The 14362-nt window shown below is 35.2% G+C and overlaps 1 protein-coding gene across 1 annotated transcript; it reads left to right on the top strand.

The window, feature by feature from the left end:
- The first annotated feature begins 1473 nt into the window (after nt 1-1473).
- LOC101898702 (solute carrier organic anion transporter family member 74D) lies at nt 1474-10823 on the top strand. The gene is made up of 9 exons (XM_005176622.4): nt 1474-1737; nt 1906-2135; nt 4533-4865; nt 4928-5390; nt 8617-8823; nt 8906-9053; nt 9874-9990; nt 10186-10511; nt 10569-10823. Exons 1-9 carry the CDS (start codon nt 1568-1570, stop codon nt 10741-10743), a joined length of 2169 nt encoding a protein of 722 aa, XP_005176679.1. The 5' UTR covers nt 1474-1567; the 3' UTR covers nt 10744-10823.
- The last annotated feature ends 3539 nt before the right edge of the window (nt 10824-14362 follow it).

The raw sequence follows: 14362 nt of genomic DNA, 5'->3' as shown, positions 1-14362 counted from the left end.
TCTGGAAACACTTAAAGTATCTGCGCAAAATCAATGGAAACCTTGTAAAAATGTAATTCTGTGAGTAACACCTCTTTATTCGTCGGAGACACCGCTCAAGATCAATATAAATTCTAAGTCGATTGATCAAGGGTATTGGAAGTTCGGCCCAGTCGAAGCTGACGTTTGTTCGCTTGATGTTGTTTTTTTTTTTTTATTTTGTAACATCTGAATTATAAGTAAGATGTTTTTCGTCACCACATACCTACTAAATGTTCACTGTGCTCAATTGACCCCAACAGCACTATAGGGCCAACGGCATGTTCTTGAGCCAAAAAAAACCCCAGGAACGAGGTAGAACTCCCAAAGTTCGTTTTTAGTTGCTTGTTATGATGAGAAGAACATCTGCCAAATTTCTTTCGAATCGGCAGGAAAATAGATATAGCTCTCACATATAACAGTTCCAGTGTATAATGTCGCTAGAATCATTCAAAAATATCGAATATCGGGAGGTACGTGGACCTGAATTTTTTGCCATAGGTTGTAGTACCCATTAAGATTTTCCAATACGAAATTTAAAACGATTCCGGTGAATAATGTTGCTGAAATCATCAAAATACCGAATATTGGGAGGTACCGTTATATGGGGGCTATAGGAAGACGTGGACCTGCATATGAAATTTTTATGCATGTATTCAAAATTTTAGCCTTTTTATCTCAATTCGTTCGAAAGACAGCGTGGTTACAACAGACACACAGAGGGACATTGTTAGAATGGTGGAGGGTATAAAAATATATGAATTTTTAATGGTTTGTTTTGAAAATTGTTGCAAACTATTTTTTAAAAATATGATAGAACGTTTTATTACCTTTCACCACATGTATATTGTTTCCAAAATACGAGTCAATACCGAAAGTTCTACTCCAAATGAGAGACGGACGGAAACGAAAACTAGCTTAAAATTTGTAGTGTATGCACCCAATAGAAAATTTACAACGTTTAACAATAATTGTTATTTTTAATGATAATCTTAAATTACATTTTTTTCCATGTGTTCCACTCATTGTTGTTAATATATTGCAAAAAGGCGCCAATATGATGTAAGGTTCGATTAAGGAAAATTGTCAGGAAATTGTGAAAAGAAAATATCTTTGACAACACGTTATAAGACCCTAAGTTGTTGCCAAACTGTATTTTTTTTTTTTTTTTTGTTTTCGAGGTTTTGAAAGTGTTATGAACATAATTCAATTAATTTTTTATTTGAACGACAAACTTTTAATTTTTTATTTTTGCTTGAAAAACATGCCATCGGCCCCATAGTGCAGCGTAGGATATCACATTGTCGAAATCCAAAACTTTTGTGGTTTTCTTTTAAAAAGAGAATTTAAAAATCCGATAAGATTATTGCCGCTTCTCTCTTTCTATCTCCCGTTTAAGTAACCAAATAAACAATTGAAAAACGTAAACTAATATCTCTCGGACCATTTGCCTGGTGGACTTTAAGATTAAAACACACGCGCGTTTAACTGTCGTCAATGCACTGCCGGTATAAATAAAATAAATTAACTCAAAAATTAACAACCCAAAATGGCTCAAATCGACGATAATGAGCAAAATGATCCCGAATCGAAGAAAACACTTTTGGATAAACAAAAATCCGTTGATCCACAGGAAGTGAAGCGTATTTTAAAGGAAATGCCTTTAACGGAAGATACAACCTGTGGATTTGGATGTGTGAAAGGATCTTTTCTACAAAGGTAAGTATTTTAAATTAACTGGAGTAGTCAGGGACATCATAAAAAAGTAAAGTATTCAATTTGTCTATTGTCCCCGAAATGTTGTCGAAATTTATAAATTTGTGACCATGCCAGCGTTAACCTGTTTTCCCTTGAATTTTTATTTTTACTTATTTCGGTTTTTTTCAGATTTGCAAACCAAACATCGTATGTAATTATTTATGGTCTTGTCGGCTGTGTTTTCTCCATGACAAATTCATATTTTCATGGCACAATTTCCACATTGGAAAAACGTTTCAAAATTCCCTCTCGTAACACGGGCATGATTATGATTGGCAATGATTTGAGCCAGGTGTTGTGTTCGGCAGTTTTGGGCTACTATGCTGGTAAAAAACATCGTCCACGTTGGATGGGTTTCGGTAAGTTGTTACTACATAACACTTAACACTTCAAAATCAAAGTATGAAAAATATTTAAAAAAAAAATAAGTGAAAAAGCAAATATGTTTGATCGGACCCAAATTTTTAATATCCGGGGGGCTATACGCATACGTGGACCTTTATAAGCCATTTTCTGTCATAGAATGTAGTACCCATTGGGATCTTAAAATTTCCCATTTAAAAAACATTTCCGATGAAATGCGTGACAAAAATCATAAAAATATCCAATATTTTGAAGTACATTTATATGAGGACTATAAGACAAGTTGCCAATTTAAAGAAAACTCTGGTAAAATTTGTGACTAAAATACCAAAAAACAAGTTAACGAGTTAAAAAGTATCAGTCGATTTTGCCGACAGGTCTATACCCTCAGCCAATGCTCGATTATTTAAATGTATTTTGACTTCTGTTATGATTATTCAAATTGACCCTCCAGGAAATAAGAATAGCTGATATGTTTCGCAAGTTATGACAGATAAAAGTATTGAAAATTATCAGCCTTTGTGAGTGAGGTTCCAGAAGGGGTTCCCAGATATATATCATCTACACAACATATTTTGGGTTAACAAAAATGTTTTATGGTGGAGTTGAATGCTTATTCCGCTATCTTTGATCGTTTTGTTTTTCAAAATCTTGAACCTTATGTGGGAGAGGTACCAGAAGAAATAGTCCGAATCATCCCATCTTTATAACAGATCTTGAGTTAATGGAAATATTGAGATGTACCAAGTTTGAATGCAATCGCATGTTAATTTTGCATTTGCATTTTCCATGAAGCTAGGATATTCAAAATATTGACACTTTATGAAGAGAACCGGATGCTTATTTCGGATTTTATAATTATTTAGGTTATTCAAAACTTTAACCCTTTTTGGAGGAGGTAACCAAAAGGACTGGTGTTGATGGATATATTGGGATGTATCAAGTTTAAATGGAACTGGATGTTATTTCACGTTTTATAAGTATCATGGATATTAAAAATCTTTACGTTTTGTGGGGGAGGTACCAAAAAGAGTGGACCGATATGTTCCATCTTCAAAACAGATCTTGGATTAATAAAAATATTGTGATGTATGTATTTTTTTTCTTACATCAGATTTTATAAGAGTTATAACTATTAAAAATGTTGACCCTTTGGTGGGGAGGTACTTCATAGGGTGGACCGAAATTGTTCATTTTCGCACCTGACCCCGCACAGATGCACATATTAAGATATTCAAAGTTGGAGCAAAATCTGTCCATCCTTTCTCTTTCTGTGCATTAAAATATTTTTTTTTTTAAATTGTCGGGAATTTACCAGAAGGAGTGGACCGATTTTAAGAAAATCCGAACTCGATCTAAGTTTGATAATAATATTGCGATGCACCAAATCAAATACTCCCTTCGAGAGTTATCGTGCACTCCAGCCAGCCAGACAGACGGACAGACATACATCACAAGATCGACTCCAAATGTCCCGAAAGGAATTTGGTCCAATGAGACCTAGGGTCTAAAGCCGTTATTTCGATTAGACACTATTTGGCCGTATCCTCTGTAGCCATATGGCTGAATAACTGAACAACTCAAAAAGCAAATAATTTCGATCGGACCCAACTTTTAATATCCTCCACCATTTGAAAAAAAAAAACTTGAATGGAAAAACTTTCATTGAAAATGCCGCTAAAAAATTTTAAATTTCAAATTTGAGGTGTTGCAGTTATATGGGGCCATACGAAAACTTGGCCGCCTATTGACAATTATCTGGCGGATAAAGTCTATTGCGTCTGTTACAAAATCCAAATACCAAGTTTTTGATAATTCTGTAGCTAAAATCATCAAAATATCGACTATGGAAGAACCGAATATGTCTGACTATGGAAGACACAAACAATAAAAATACCGAACATATGGAGGTATAGTTATATGAGGACTATACAAATACTTGGGCCTTACGTACTTCGATTTACACCAGATTCGGGTTAAAATTATGACCAAAGCAATCGCAACACCTTAAATACCAAAACGTGGACATATATTATCCATTTTTATTACCAAAAGGTCTATGAACCTAAAATATATCTGATATCAAACTATTTCACTTCGTCCTGAAGCTAGAGAGATTTCCACAGACGGAAGGACATGGCTAAGTCGACATAGAATTTTTTGCTGAAAAAGAGAATATAATACTTTATGGGATTTAAAATGTATATTTCGATGCCGTGGTGTACGGTATGAAAATCTTCCATCAGACATTAGACCCTACACTGTATATATTAACTTAAAATTTAATGTCAATTTGCGATGCCTGTCTGTCTGTGTGTCAGTCTGTTGTAATCATGACAGTATGGCCATTGATTCATTTTTTATAAACTTTATAACTCCCATATTACTTGCAGGACTCCTAACATTGATTGCTTTTTGTATGCTCACCGTAACGCCACACTTCATTTATGGTCCCGGTGAGGATGCCCTGAGTCTGACCAAGGAATATGGAGGTGTGAGCGATATAAATATATCAATGCAAGATTTGGAAGAGCAAAGGAAAAAAATTCTCTGTCGCAATGATGGCACCGGTGTTGAGTGTGAAGTACGAGAGGGTAGTTTGTTACCACAAATTTTACTATTTATTGCCCAATTTGTTGCTGGCGTGGGTGGGTCATTGTACTATTCCCTGGGTGTGTCGTATATGGATGATAATACCGAAAAGGCCAAGGCGCCAGCTATGTTGAGTAAGTGAATCCGATAACTTTACAATTATGTGTTTATAATATTTCAAATATTCCTTTTTTAGGTATATCCTATTTCTTTGGTCTGTTGGGACCCTCACTGGGCTATACTTTGGCCTCCTTATGCCTACGGGTGTATATAGCACCGAACTTAACACCCATCATTAATATGCGTGACTCCCGTTGGTTGGGTGCCTGGTGGATGGGTTGGCTAATAACAGCCGGTCTCCTTTTCTTTTTTGGCCTCTTCATGTTTATGTTTCCCAAAGAACTGCCCATGACAGCTGCCCGTCGAAAGGCTCAAAATCTTCGAGCAAAAGAAGAAAATATGGGTGTATCTGTGGAACAGATACAACGAAAGACCTCCTTCATGGATATGTTGAAAACATTCAAGCTCTTCTATAAGAGTAAAATTATTCGCTGCAATATTTTATCGAACACCTTCTATTTCTTTGGCTATACCCCATATTGGATATTCACTGCCAAGTATATAGAAATTCAGTATCGGCAATCGGCTTCTACGTCAAGGTAAGTGCGATGACAATTGTTATTATGTTTCTGGGTGATTATTGATTTTGCGTTAATGACTGTGAAAAGCGAGAGAGCGATAAGTGAAGCAACAACAACATTATTATTTAATAGCATACATGAGAGTGCCACTTGTAGATAAAATAATCCATAGGGAAATTAATTAATTGATGGCTATTAATTATGGCAGACAGACGTCTTTGGTGAATTGAGGTGCTTGTGGCCTAATTAATCTAATGATTCGAATATGGATTTGAGGATTAAATATTGTATTTTAAATATACAATATATGTTATTGTATGGGATTATATCCTTAGAAATATTTTTTATGAAATCCACTTAATAGACATGAATTCGTTTAAAAAACGACCATTTTAAGAGGAAGTCCTTAAAAAGACAAGATTTTTCGTTATGAAATTCTTAACTAATTTTATTTAAAAAAAGCCAGTATTTTGGGCCTGTCGAATGTCATGAGATCCTCAAAAAAATGGACCAGTTCTCCAGATTTTAAAAATTCGACCTTTTTATAAAAATACTGTGATGTTCAAAGAATGGTCAACCCGGAGACTCCCTTCGAATTTATTTACTCTTTGATAGATCCGATATTCTCTTGAATTTTTAAAAATTAATAATTACTCATATTTTATTTATTTTCGTAATTAGAGCAAACTGGAGATACTCTTTACACCAGTGATTCTACTCTTGCAAAGCACTCTTAGTTTTTGTCATTGTTGAAAAGTGCTCTGCAAGAGTAGAATCTTATTACAGCGACATCGAAGAATACAATATGCCCAATTCTTCTTTCCACTCCCAGGAGAGATAGAGCAAAAAGTGAGTCATGCTCGGAGGCCTAATTGGTACACTCACAAACTAGCAAAGCATACTCGCTCTTATTTTAGTGACATAGAAAAATAGAGTACATCTGATTTATAGGTTACACTATCAGGTATACTTCCGTTCGAAAGCTCTGAAGAATATAGAATAGATTTTGACACATTCGACCAAATTATTCCAAGAATTTAGTTTATGAATATTGGCGAAAGTCGGTCTCTTATAGTAAAAGAGTAAAGTAATTGACTGACTGACTGACCGACTTGACAATTCATCAATGCCCAGACGAAACGGCTGAAGCTAGAATCTTAAAATCATCCTGAATCTTGAAGGGATCAGATAAGACTGGGTTTTTGAAGATTCGTACTAGAATTGTACGATAAGTATTAAAAGGTACTAAATAGTACCAATAGTATATATAAGTACAGGGTTGCCCATATTCGACGGACCCATCTGGCAACGCCATAACTTTTGACAGAGATGTCACATCGCTTAATGACATACCGCGTTTGAAGCGTCAGCCCAAGCAGGTTTTTACCATGAACCAATACACGTCACGCGAGCGCTCTGAAATAGTTGAAATTTACATTCAAGTCAATTGTGAAAACTCTACGTGCTTTTAAAACATTAAAAAATGTGAGATGTGCGCCTTCTAAGAACACCATTAAGCGTTTATACGAAAAATTTTCGACTGGTAATGCTCTTTCTAATCTGAAGAGGCCATATAAAAGTCGACCAAGGCGATCGGCTAAGAATATCGCTGCCGTACGAGCCAGTGTTGAGAGGTCCCCAAGAACATCGCCGTTCTCAGCAGTTGGGCATGGCTCGGTCCACTTTACAACGAATTATTCGCATTGATTTGCATTTGTTCCCGTACAAAATTCAATTGACGCCAAGAATGTTGCCTGCGGACAAGCCTCGTCGATTGGAATGGGCCCAAAGGTCCGTCGAATATGGGCAACCCTGTATGCATTTCCAAAACTAGAGTTCGGCTTAGAAGTGCATTCAGCAAGCGTACGAAAGGTACTAAATTTTGTATTGCGTGAACATATATAATGTGCCCAAAGGTCCGTCGAATATGGGTAACCCTGTATGCATTCCAAAACTAGAGTTCGGCTTAGAAGTGCATTCAGCAAGCGTACGAAAGGTACTAAATTTTGTATTGCGTGAACATATACTGCTTGAAATCTGAAAATTTGCATTAGGATCACTGTTAGTGTGCAGGATTAAGATTTGGAGGTTGTTTTGAAAATCTATACTTAAAAGTATAGATTAAAAGTATATACTTAAAAGTACTAATTTCGTGTTTATTTAGGGAATTTAATTGGAAGTCAAAAATTTAACATTGGTATCACTTTTTGTTCGGTTAGGAGGAGACATGGCGGTGAATTTGAAAATACGAATTAAAAATTACGAAAAGTAATAAATAGTATTAACTTTGGTGTTTGGGGAAGAAATAGAGCCGGAAATCTTAAATTTGCAGTGAGAGTCTTTGATGTTTTGGTAGATGGACAAACTATGGGGGTTTTCGAAATTCTAACAAAACTTGTATCAAAATTCTTAAAATGCACTAAATTTGGAAAGTGTGGTAAAATCTTGAAATTTGGTATAAGAATCGATTCTTTGAAATGGGGTTGATAAAGCTGGTGGATTTGGAAATGTTTGGAGTAATTAGAAGCCGGTAATTTGAAATGTTGGTATATGGGTCCCTGTTGGTGGCTTGTTATACCCTATAACACTATGCGTTGGTGGTTATTATAAGTTGAATGGGTCAAAATTATGTAAACCTCGAAATATTGGTCTCCGAAATAAATAAAAAATAAAATAAATAATTATACCCCTAAAATAATTAAATAATAAATATATAAATGTATTTTTCATAAATATTTTATACAAAATATACCCCTATATAATTTTTATAAAATAATATATAATATATTATTCTGCCAAATTTGGACCAAAGTGATTTAGATATATCTACAGCTCCAATCCCCCATATTTCTACCGAGGTTAGATACAGCAAAAAATAATACCGCCCTCAAATTTAGTGAAAATCGATTCATATTAAAATACATCTGTTCTATCAGATTTCGAATTCTATTTAGTTACTGAATTACGATATGATTTTATACAAATTTCCAATAAAAACTTATATTTTCAATGGTAAAACTGCGAAATATGCATAGTGGTATAGAGTAATATATTTTTGGTCATGTCCGACCTTTATCTTTCCCTACGGGTCAATATATTATAAACGACCCCGTATCGGTTTTAATTTGGATAAAGAGAACAGTTCATGTCCACCCAATATAAAAACCATTTTATTTGTTTTCTTTTTTTCAAAAATACAAATTTCCCAATTGTTAATTAATTAAATTTTCTATATTATTTCCAGCATGGCTACCGGTACGGTGGCGCTAGTCTTCTCAGCTGTTGGTGTTTTACTCTCCGGCGTTGTCATATCAAAATTTAAGCCATCCGCACGTTATCTGGCCGCATGGAATATTTTGGTCGATATTGTAACACTGACCGGTATGATTATCTATATTTTTATCGGCTGTGCTGCAAATGATAATTCCTTAATAAATAACCCCAACGAAAGGTATTGATAAGTGAAAATACATAATATTATTATTATTTTGTTTTCCAACTAAGAAGGTGTTTTGATTTTTTATTCCACACAGTGTTCTGAATACAACATTGAGCTGCAATAGTGTTTGCCATTGTGATTATGTGCGTTATATGCCGGTATGTGGTGAAGACCAGAGGACGTACATATCACCATGTCATGCTGGATGTAAGGGCGAGTATATGGATGCCAAGGGGGTTAAGGTAATTATTTGTGTCACAAGATTCCATTTTAAATACATAATTATTAATTTTTCGAGATTTAGTTTTTATACCCTCCACCATAGTACGGAGGTATTTTAAGTATGTCATTCCGTTTGTAACACCTCGAAATATACATTTTAGAACCTACTTTATACATTCTTGATCAGCATAAAATTCTATATCGATGTAGCGATGTCCGTCCGTCTGTGGAAATCACTCTAGCTTCCGAACGAAATGAAGTAGGTTAGTAAAATTTAACTCAAATGTATATTATGTCTGCAGGACTTTTGGGCCATGTAGGTACACGTTTTGGTATAGCCCCCATATAACGGTACCTCCCTATATTCGGTAGTTTGGTGATTTAAGCGACATTATTCACCGGAAATGTTTCAAATTTGGTATTTGAAGTTTGTAATGGATATTACAGCCTATGACAGAAAATTGTCTGTGTAGATCCACGTCTTCGTATTTCCCCCATATGGCGGTACCTCCCTATATTCGGTATTTTTAAGATTTTAGCTACATTATTCAGCGAATTTTGTTTTTCAAGTTTCGTATTTGAATATTGTAATGGCTTATGACAAAAGTTGCCTATGCAGGTCAATGTCGTCGTATAGACCCTTATATAATGGCTACATTCGATATTTTTAAGATTTTAAAAGAATTTTTAACGGATTTTATTTTTTTTTTTAGAAATTACCAAAATTTTTCCAAATGGTGGAGGATATTCAAAGATCGGCCCGGCCGAACTTAAAGCTTTTTTAAATGTTTTTTTTTTTTTTTGTTTTTAATTTTCGTTTTTATAAATTTTGAAATTTAGAGCTACTATGACTGTTCCTGTATTCCAACGGTGTCAAATCACACATTAAATACAAATCCACTTTTTGAATTGGTAACTATGGCGGACCTGAACAATTCCACAATGAATGGAAATAATGTAAGTTATATGAAACCGAAATGATTTACAACGGCGGAATTTTAAAATTGACTTTATAAAGCGCTCACATTTGTATCTTCTTTAATCATCGAATTTTGTATTTCCCTCGAACCTCGTTATATGGCATTTCGACAATATATATATTTTTATTTTTTTAATTTTTTTCTGTTGAAATCACAAATCTTTTTTGTCTAGTTATCCTTGGGCACTGGAGGCCAAGCAATGGCTGGAGCTTGCCCCGTCAATTGTTCCAATCAATTCATTTCATTCCTGGTGGTAATGTGTACCATTAAATTCTTTGCTGCCACAGGAAGAGCTGCCAATATGTTGATCACCATGCGTTCTGTGGCTCCAGAGAATAAATCGGCCCTTATGGGCTTCGGCATGATGTTCATATCGCTAGTGTGCTTTGTACCAGGTCCCATTCTCTTTGGCTGGATATTCGATAAGAATTGTCTAGTTTGGGGTAAAACTTGTACGAATAAAGGCAATTGCTGGCTATATGATTCGGCAAATTTGAGGTAAGAATACCAACTACTACGGTTTGTATTTTCTAATCTATTTCTAAAAATTTTCAGACTAAGTCTAAATGTGGTGGGTATTTTCTTCATAACTATCAGCACAATATGCAATGGTGGCGTATGGTACCATGTGAAACATTTGAAAGTGTTCGACGATGAGGAAGATGACGTCGGTAAAGAAATGAAAATTGTTGCCTCAAATAATGCCCTTAACAGGCACGAAAATGAATAAACCGCAAAAAAACTTCACAATGAAGTATTTCTATTTAAAATGGAATAAATTTCATAGACTCCTGTTGATTAATAAAATAAAATAAAATAAAATAAAATAAAAGAAACGAGTTAAAAAGGAGTATGTTCAGCCGGGTCGAACTTTGAATACCCTCCACCATTTGGAACGAATTTGGAAATTTTCAAAAAATAAAATCCATTAACAATTTCTGTTAAAATCTAAAAAATATCGATTAGATTGGGGTCTATAGGACGTGGACCTACATAGGCTTTGCTTTTCATAAGCCATTACCATATTCAAATTCGAAACTTGAAATAAACGGTGAATAATGTAGCTAAAATCATCAAAATACCGTATAAAGGGAGATACCGTTATATCGGAGCTATTCGAAAACCTGGACCTGCATAGACCATTTTCAGTCATAAGCTGTAGCATCCATAACGAACTTCAAATACGACATCTCAAACAATTTCCGCGAGTATTGTATCTAAATTCGTCAAAAAACCGAGTATGGGGAGGTACTGATATATGGGGCCTATACGAAGACCTGGACCTGCATACACAATTTTCTGTCACAGATTTTAGTTCCCATTACAAACTCTAAATACGTAATTTGAAACTACACCGGTGAATAATGACGCTAAAATCATCAAAATATCGAATATAGTGAGGTACGGTTATATGGGGCTATACGAAGGCGTGGACCTGCACAGACAATTTTCTGTCACAGGCTGTAGTATCTTTTTCGAACTTCAAATGCCAAATTTGAAACACTTCCGGTGAATAATGTCGCTAAAATCATCAAAATACCGAATATCGGGGAGTACCATTATATTGGGGCTATACGAAGACGTGAACCTGCAGACAATTATCCGTCATACGCTGTAGTGTCCACTACGAATATAAAATACCAAATTTGAAAAATCAACAAAGTGCGAATATCGGGAGGGATCGTTATATGGGAGCTATACAAAGACGTGCACCTGCACAGACAATTTTCCGTCTTAGGCTGTAGTATCCATTTTGAGCTTCAAATACCACATTTGAAACACTTCCTAAAATCTAAAATCATCAAAATCCCGAATATCCGGAGGTACCGTTATGTGGGGGCAATATGAAAAAGTGAACCGACATGGCCCTGCCTCCTGGCAAAATAAACATGTGTGCAAAATTTTAGCCTTCTATCTCAATTCGTTCGAAAGATAGCATGATTACAACAGACAGTCAGACGCAAATCAATCGACCAAACTATGCATCTTCGAAATAACGGTTTAGACCCTAGGTCTCTTTGGATCAAATTCGTTTCAGGATATTTAGAATCGATCTACCGATGTCCGTCTGGCTGGTGCTCATGATAACTCTCGAAGGAAGTATCCGATGTGATCCCAACTTCGAACGTTGTAATATTATTGTCAAACTTATATCTAACTCGGAGATGGGCAATGTCGCTCCACTCCTTCTAATACCTCCACAACAAAAGGTCAACATTTTTATAGAGAATAATTTTCCGTATAGAAGAAGAAAAGGTCATCCAATTGTTTCAAATTTTACAAATCCCAATATTTGTATCAGTGCTATTTCAGATGGAAAAATGGACAATATCGACCCACTCCATCATGTACTTCCCACACAACGGGTCAATATTTTTAATAACCATAACACTTATAAAATGTGAAATAAAAGTCCGATTTCATCCATTCCCATATTTTTATTCATAAAAGCTCTGGTGTAAAGATGGAATATATTGGTTTACTCCTCCCGGTGTCCCCTACAACGGGTTAATATTTTGAAAAAGCTTTAAATTCTCTTTAAATTTCACACATATTTCTACTAACGAAAATCTGGTTTAAAGATAGGATGCATCGATTCCCCCAAAAAAGGGGACACAATTTTGAATAATTACAGATCTCACAAAATGCGAAATAGGCACCGAAATCCTTCTAAACTTTGCAAATTTCATATCTATACTTACACAAGATCTGGTGTGAAGATGACGCATGTCGGCACACCGTTGCTGGTACTCTCCTCACGAAGAATCACAATTTCCAATATTTATATCTCTCATAATTTCCGGTACAAGTCAACGAATCTTCCCAAACTTGGCCTGTCTTAATATTTTTCTCAACCAGAGATGTGATGTGAATATGCAATTTATGGGTCAACTCCTTCTGGTACCTGCCCCACAAAAGTTGAACATTTTCATTATTCGCATAAATTGGAAATAAATATAAGATTTTCTTTAAATTTTACACATACCAATATTTGTATATGCATTAGATTAAGTGGAATACTTCGGTTCGTTTTATATGGTTATTCATGCATACTTCAATATTTTATAAAAATTATCATATTCATAAAAATTATCACAAATGTGTGGGAAGTAGCCGATATAGTCCAAATCTGGCATGTTGTAATATTATATAAGACTTAGGTCAGATACAAAAGGGACAATATTGGCCCACTCCTCCGGAACAGTTCGCATAAAGCGTCCACAGTTTGGATAATCATAACGCAAGGCAAGGCAAAACTGATAGATATTTTTAACGTATTATTAGCCAAAGACCTATGTCTATTGTATTAGTTTCCTTCCCCGTTTATAGTTCCATCTAGCGAGAAATTATGTCGTTATTATTATAATTTTTTTAGTCAATGCATGTACCGGAAACGTGCGTTGAGTCGGTCGTTATTAACGTTATATGAGTGTATGCACCACCTGGTGATAAGACGATGTTTTACGAAACTCACTGATGATGGTGTGTGTCTCTGCTAGCAATTTATTGTAGACAACTTCCACCGTATTAACTGCATATTATTTACGAAAGATGGCACTGTAAGTTTATATCAGTTTAATATTAAACTTTTAGGATATTTATGTTTGTGGCAGAATATACTTCGTAGCGTGAAAGTGTTGTGGCAGCACTGACATTTAACTAACTAATACTATAGTTGATGTACATATTCCACAGAGGGATGAATCATAAAAAACCGAGATTTGTTGAAAAAGATAAGATCCGGCTTCTGGAATATATGTTTTCAAACTATTATGGAACACAAAATTCTGCTTCAGTACCGAAAATTTCAAGGAGATTTTCATATAGACTAATCGAAGCGGAAGTTAGCATGGGGCCAGAATTTAGGGCTGAGAAGTTGCCTTCCAATGTTAATGGTCATCGATTTTTTTCAATTCAGAATGCCCTCTTGGAATAAAAGTATGAAATCACATAAAAAGGCAAACTGCTGGCTTTCTATACCCTACAACACTATGTGTTGGAGGTATTATAGGTTTGATTGGGCCAAAAATTGTGTAATACCTCGAAATTTTGATTTCCCACATAGGAAAGTATATATGGATCTTCCTATCTTGCAGAGCTGAGTCGATTTAGCTATGTATGTCCGTCCATCCGTCTGTCCATGTTAATTTGTAATCAAGCTACAGGTCGCAATTATGAACCGATCCTCGCGAAATTCGAAATGGAGGTGGGGTTAAGGTCAGAATAGAACTCCATTTCTTTTGGAGATGATCGTACAATATTTAGGGGTTGAAATGGACCAAAAACTGAAAAAATTCATAACTTTGCAGTTGCTCTACAGGTCGCAATTATAGATCGACGCGGAAGTC

Source organism: Musca domestica, unplaced genomic scaffold (genome assembly GCF_030504385.1).
Source record: "Musca domestica strain aabys unplaced genomic scaffold, Musca_domestica.polishedcontigs.V.1.1 16, whole genome shotgun sequence".
In the NCBI taxonomy this organism is placed as follows: domain Eukaryota; kingdom Metazoa; phylum Arthropoda; class Insecta; order Diptera; family Muscidae; genus Musca; species Musca domestica.
The sequence above is the reverse complement of the archived record's forward strand: the minus strand, read 5'-3'. Positions and strand labels throughout refer to the sequence as shown.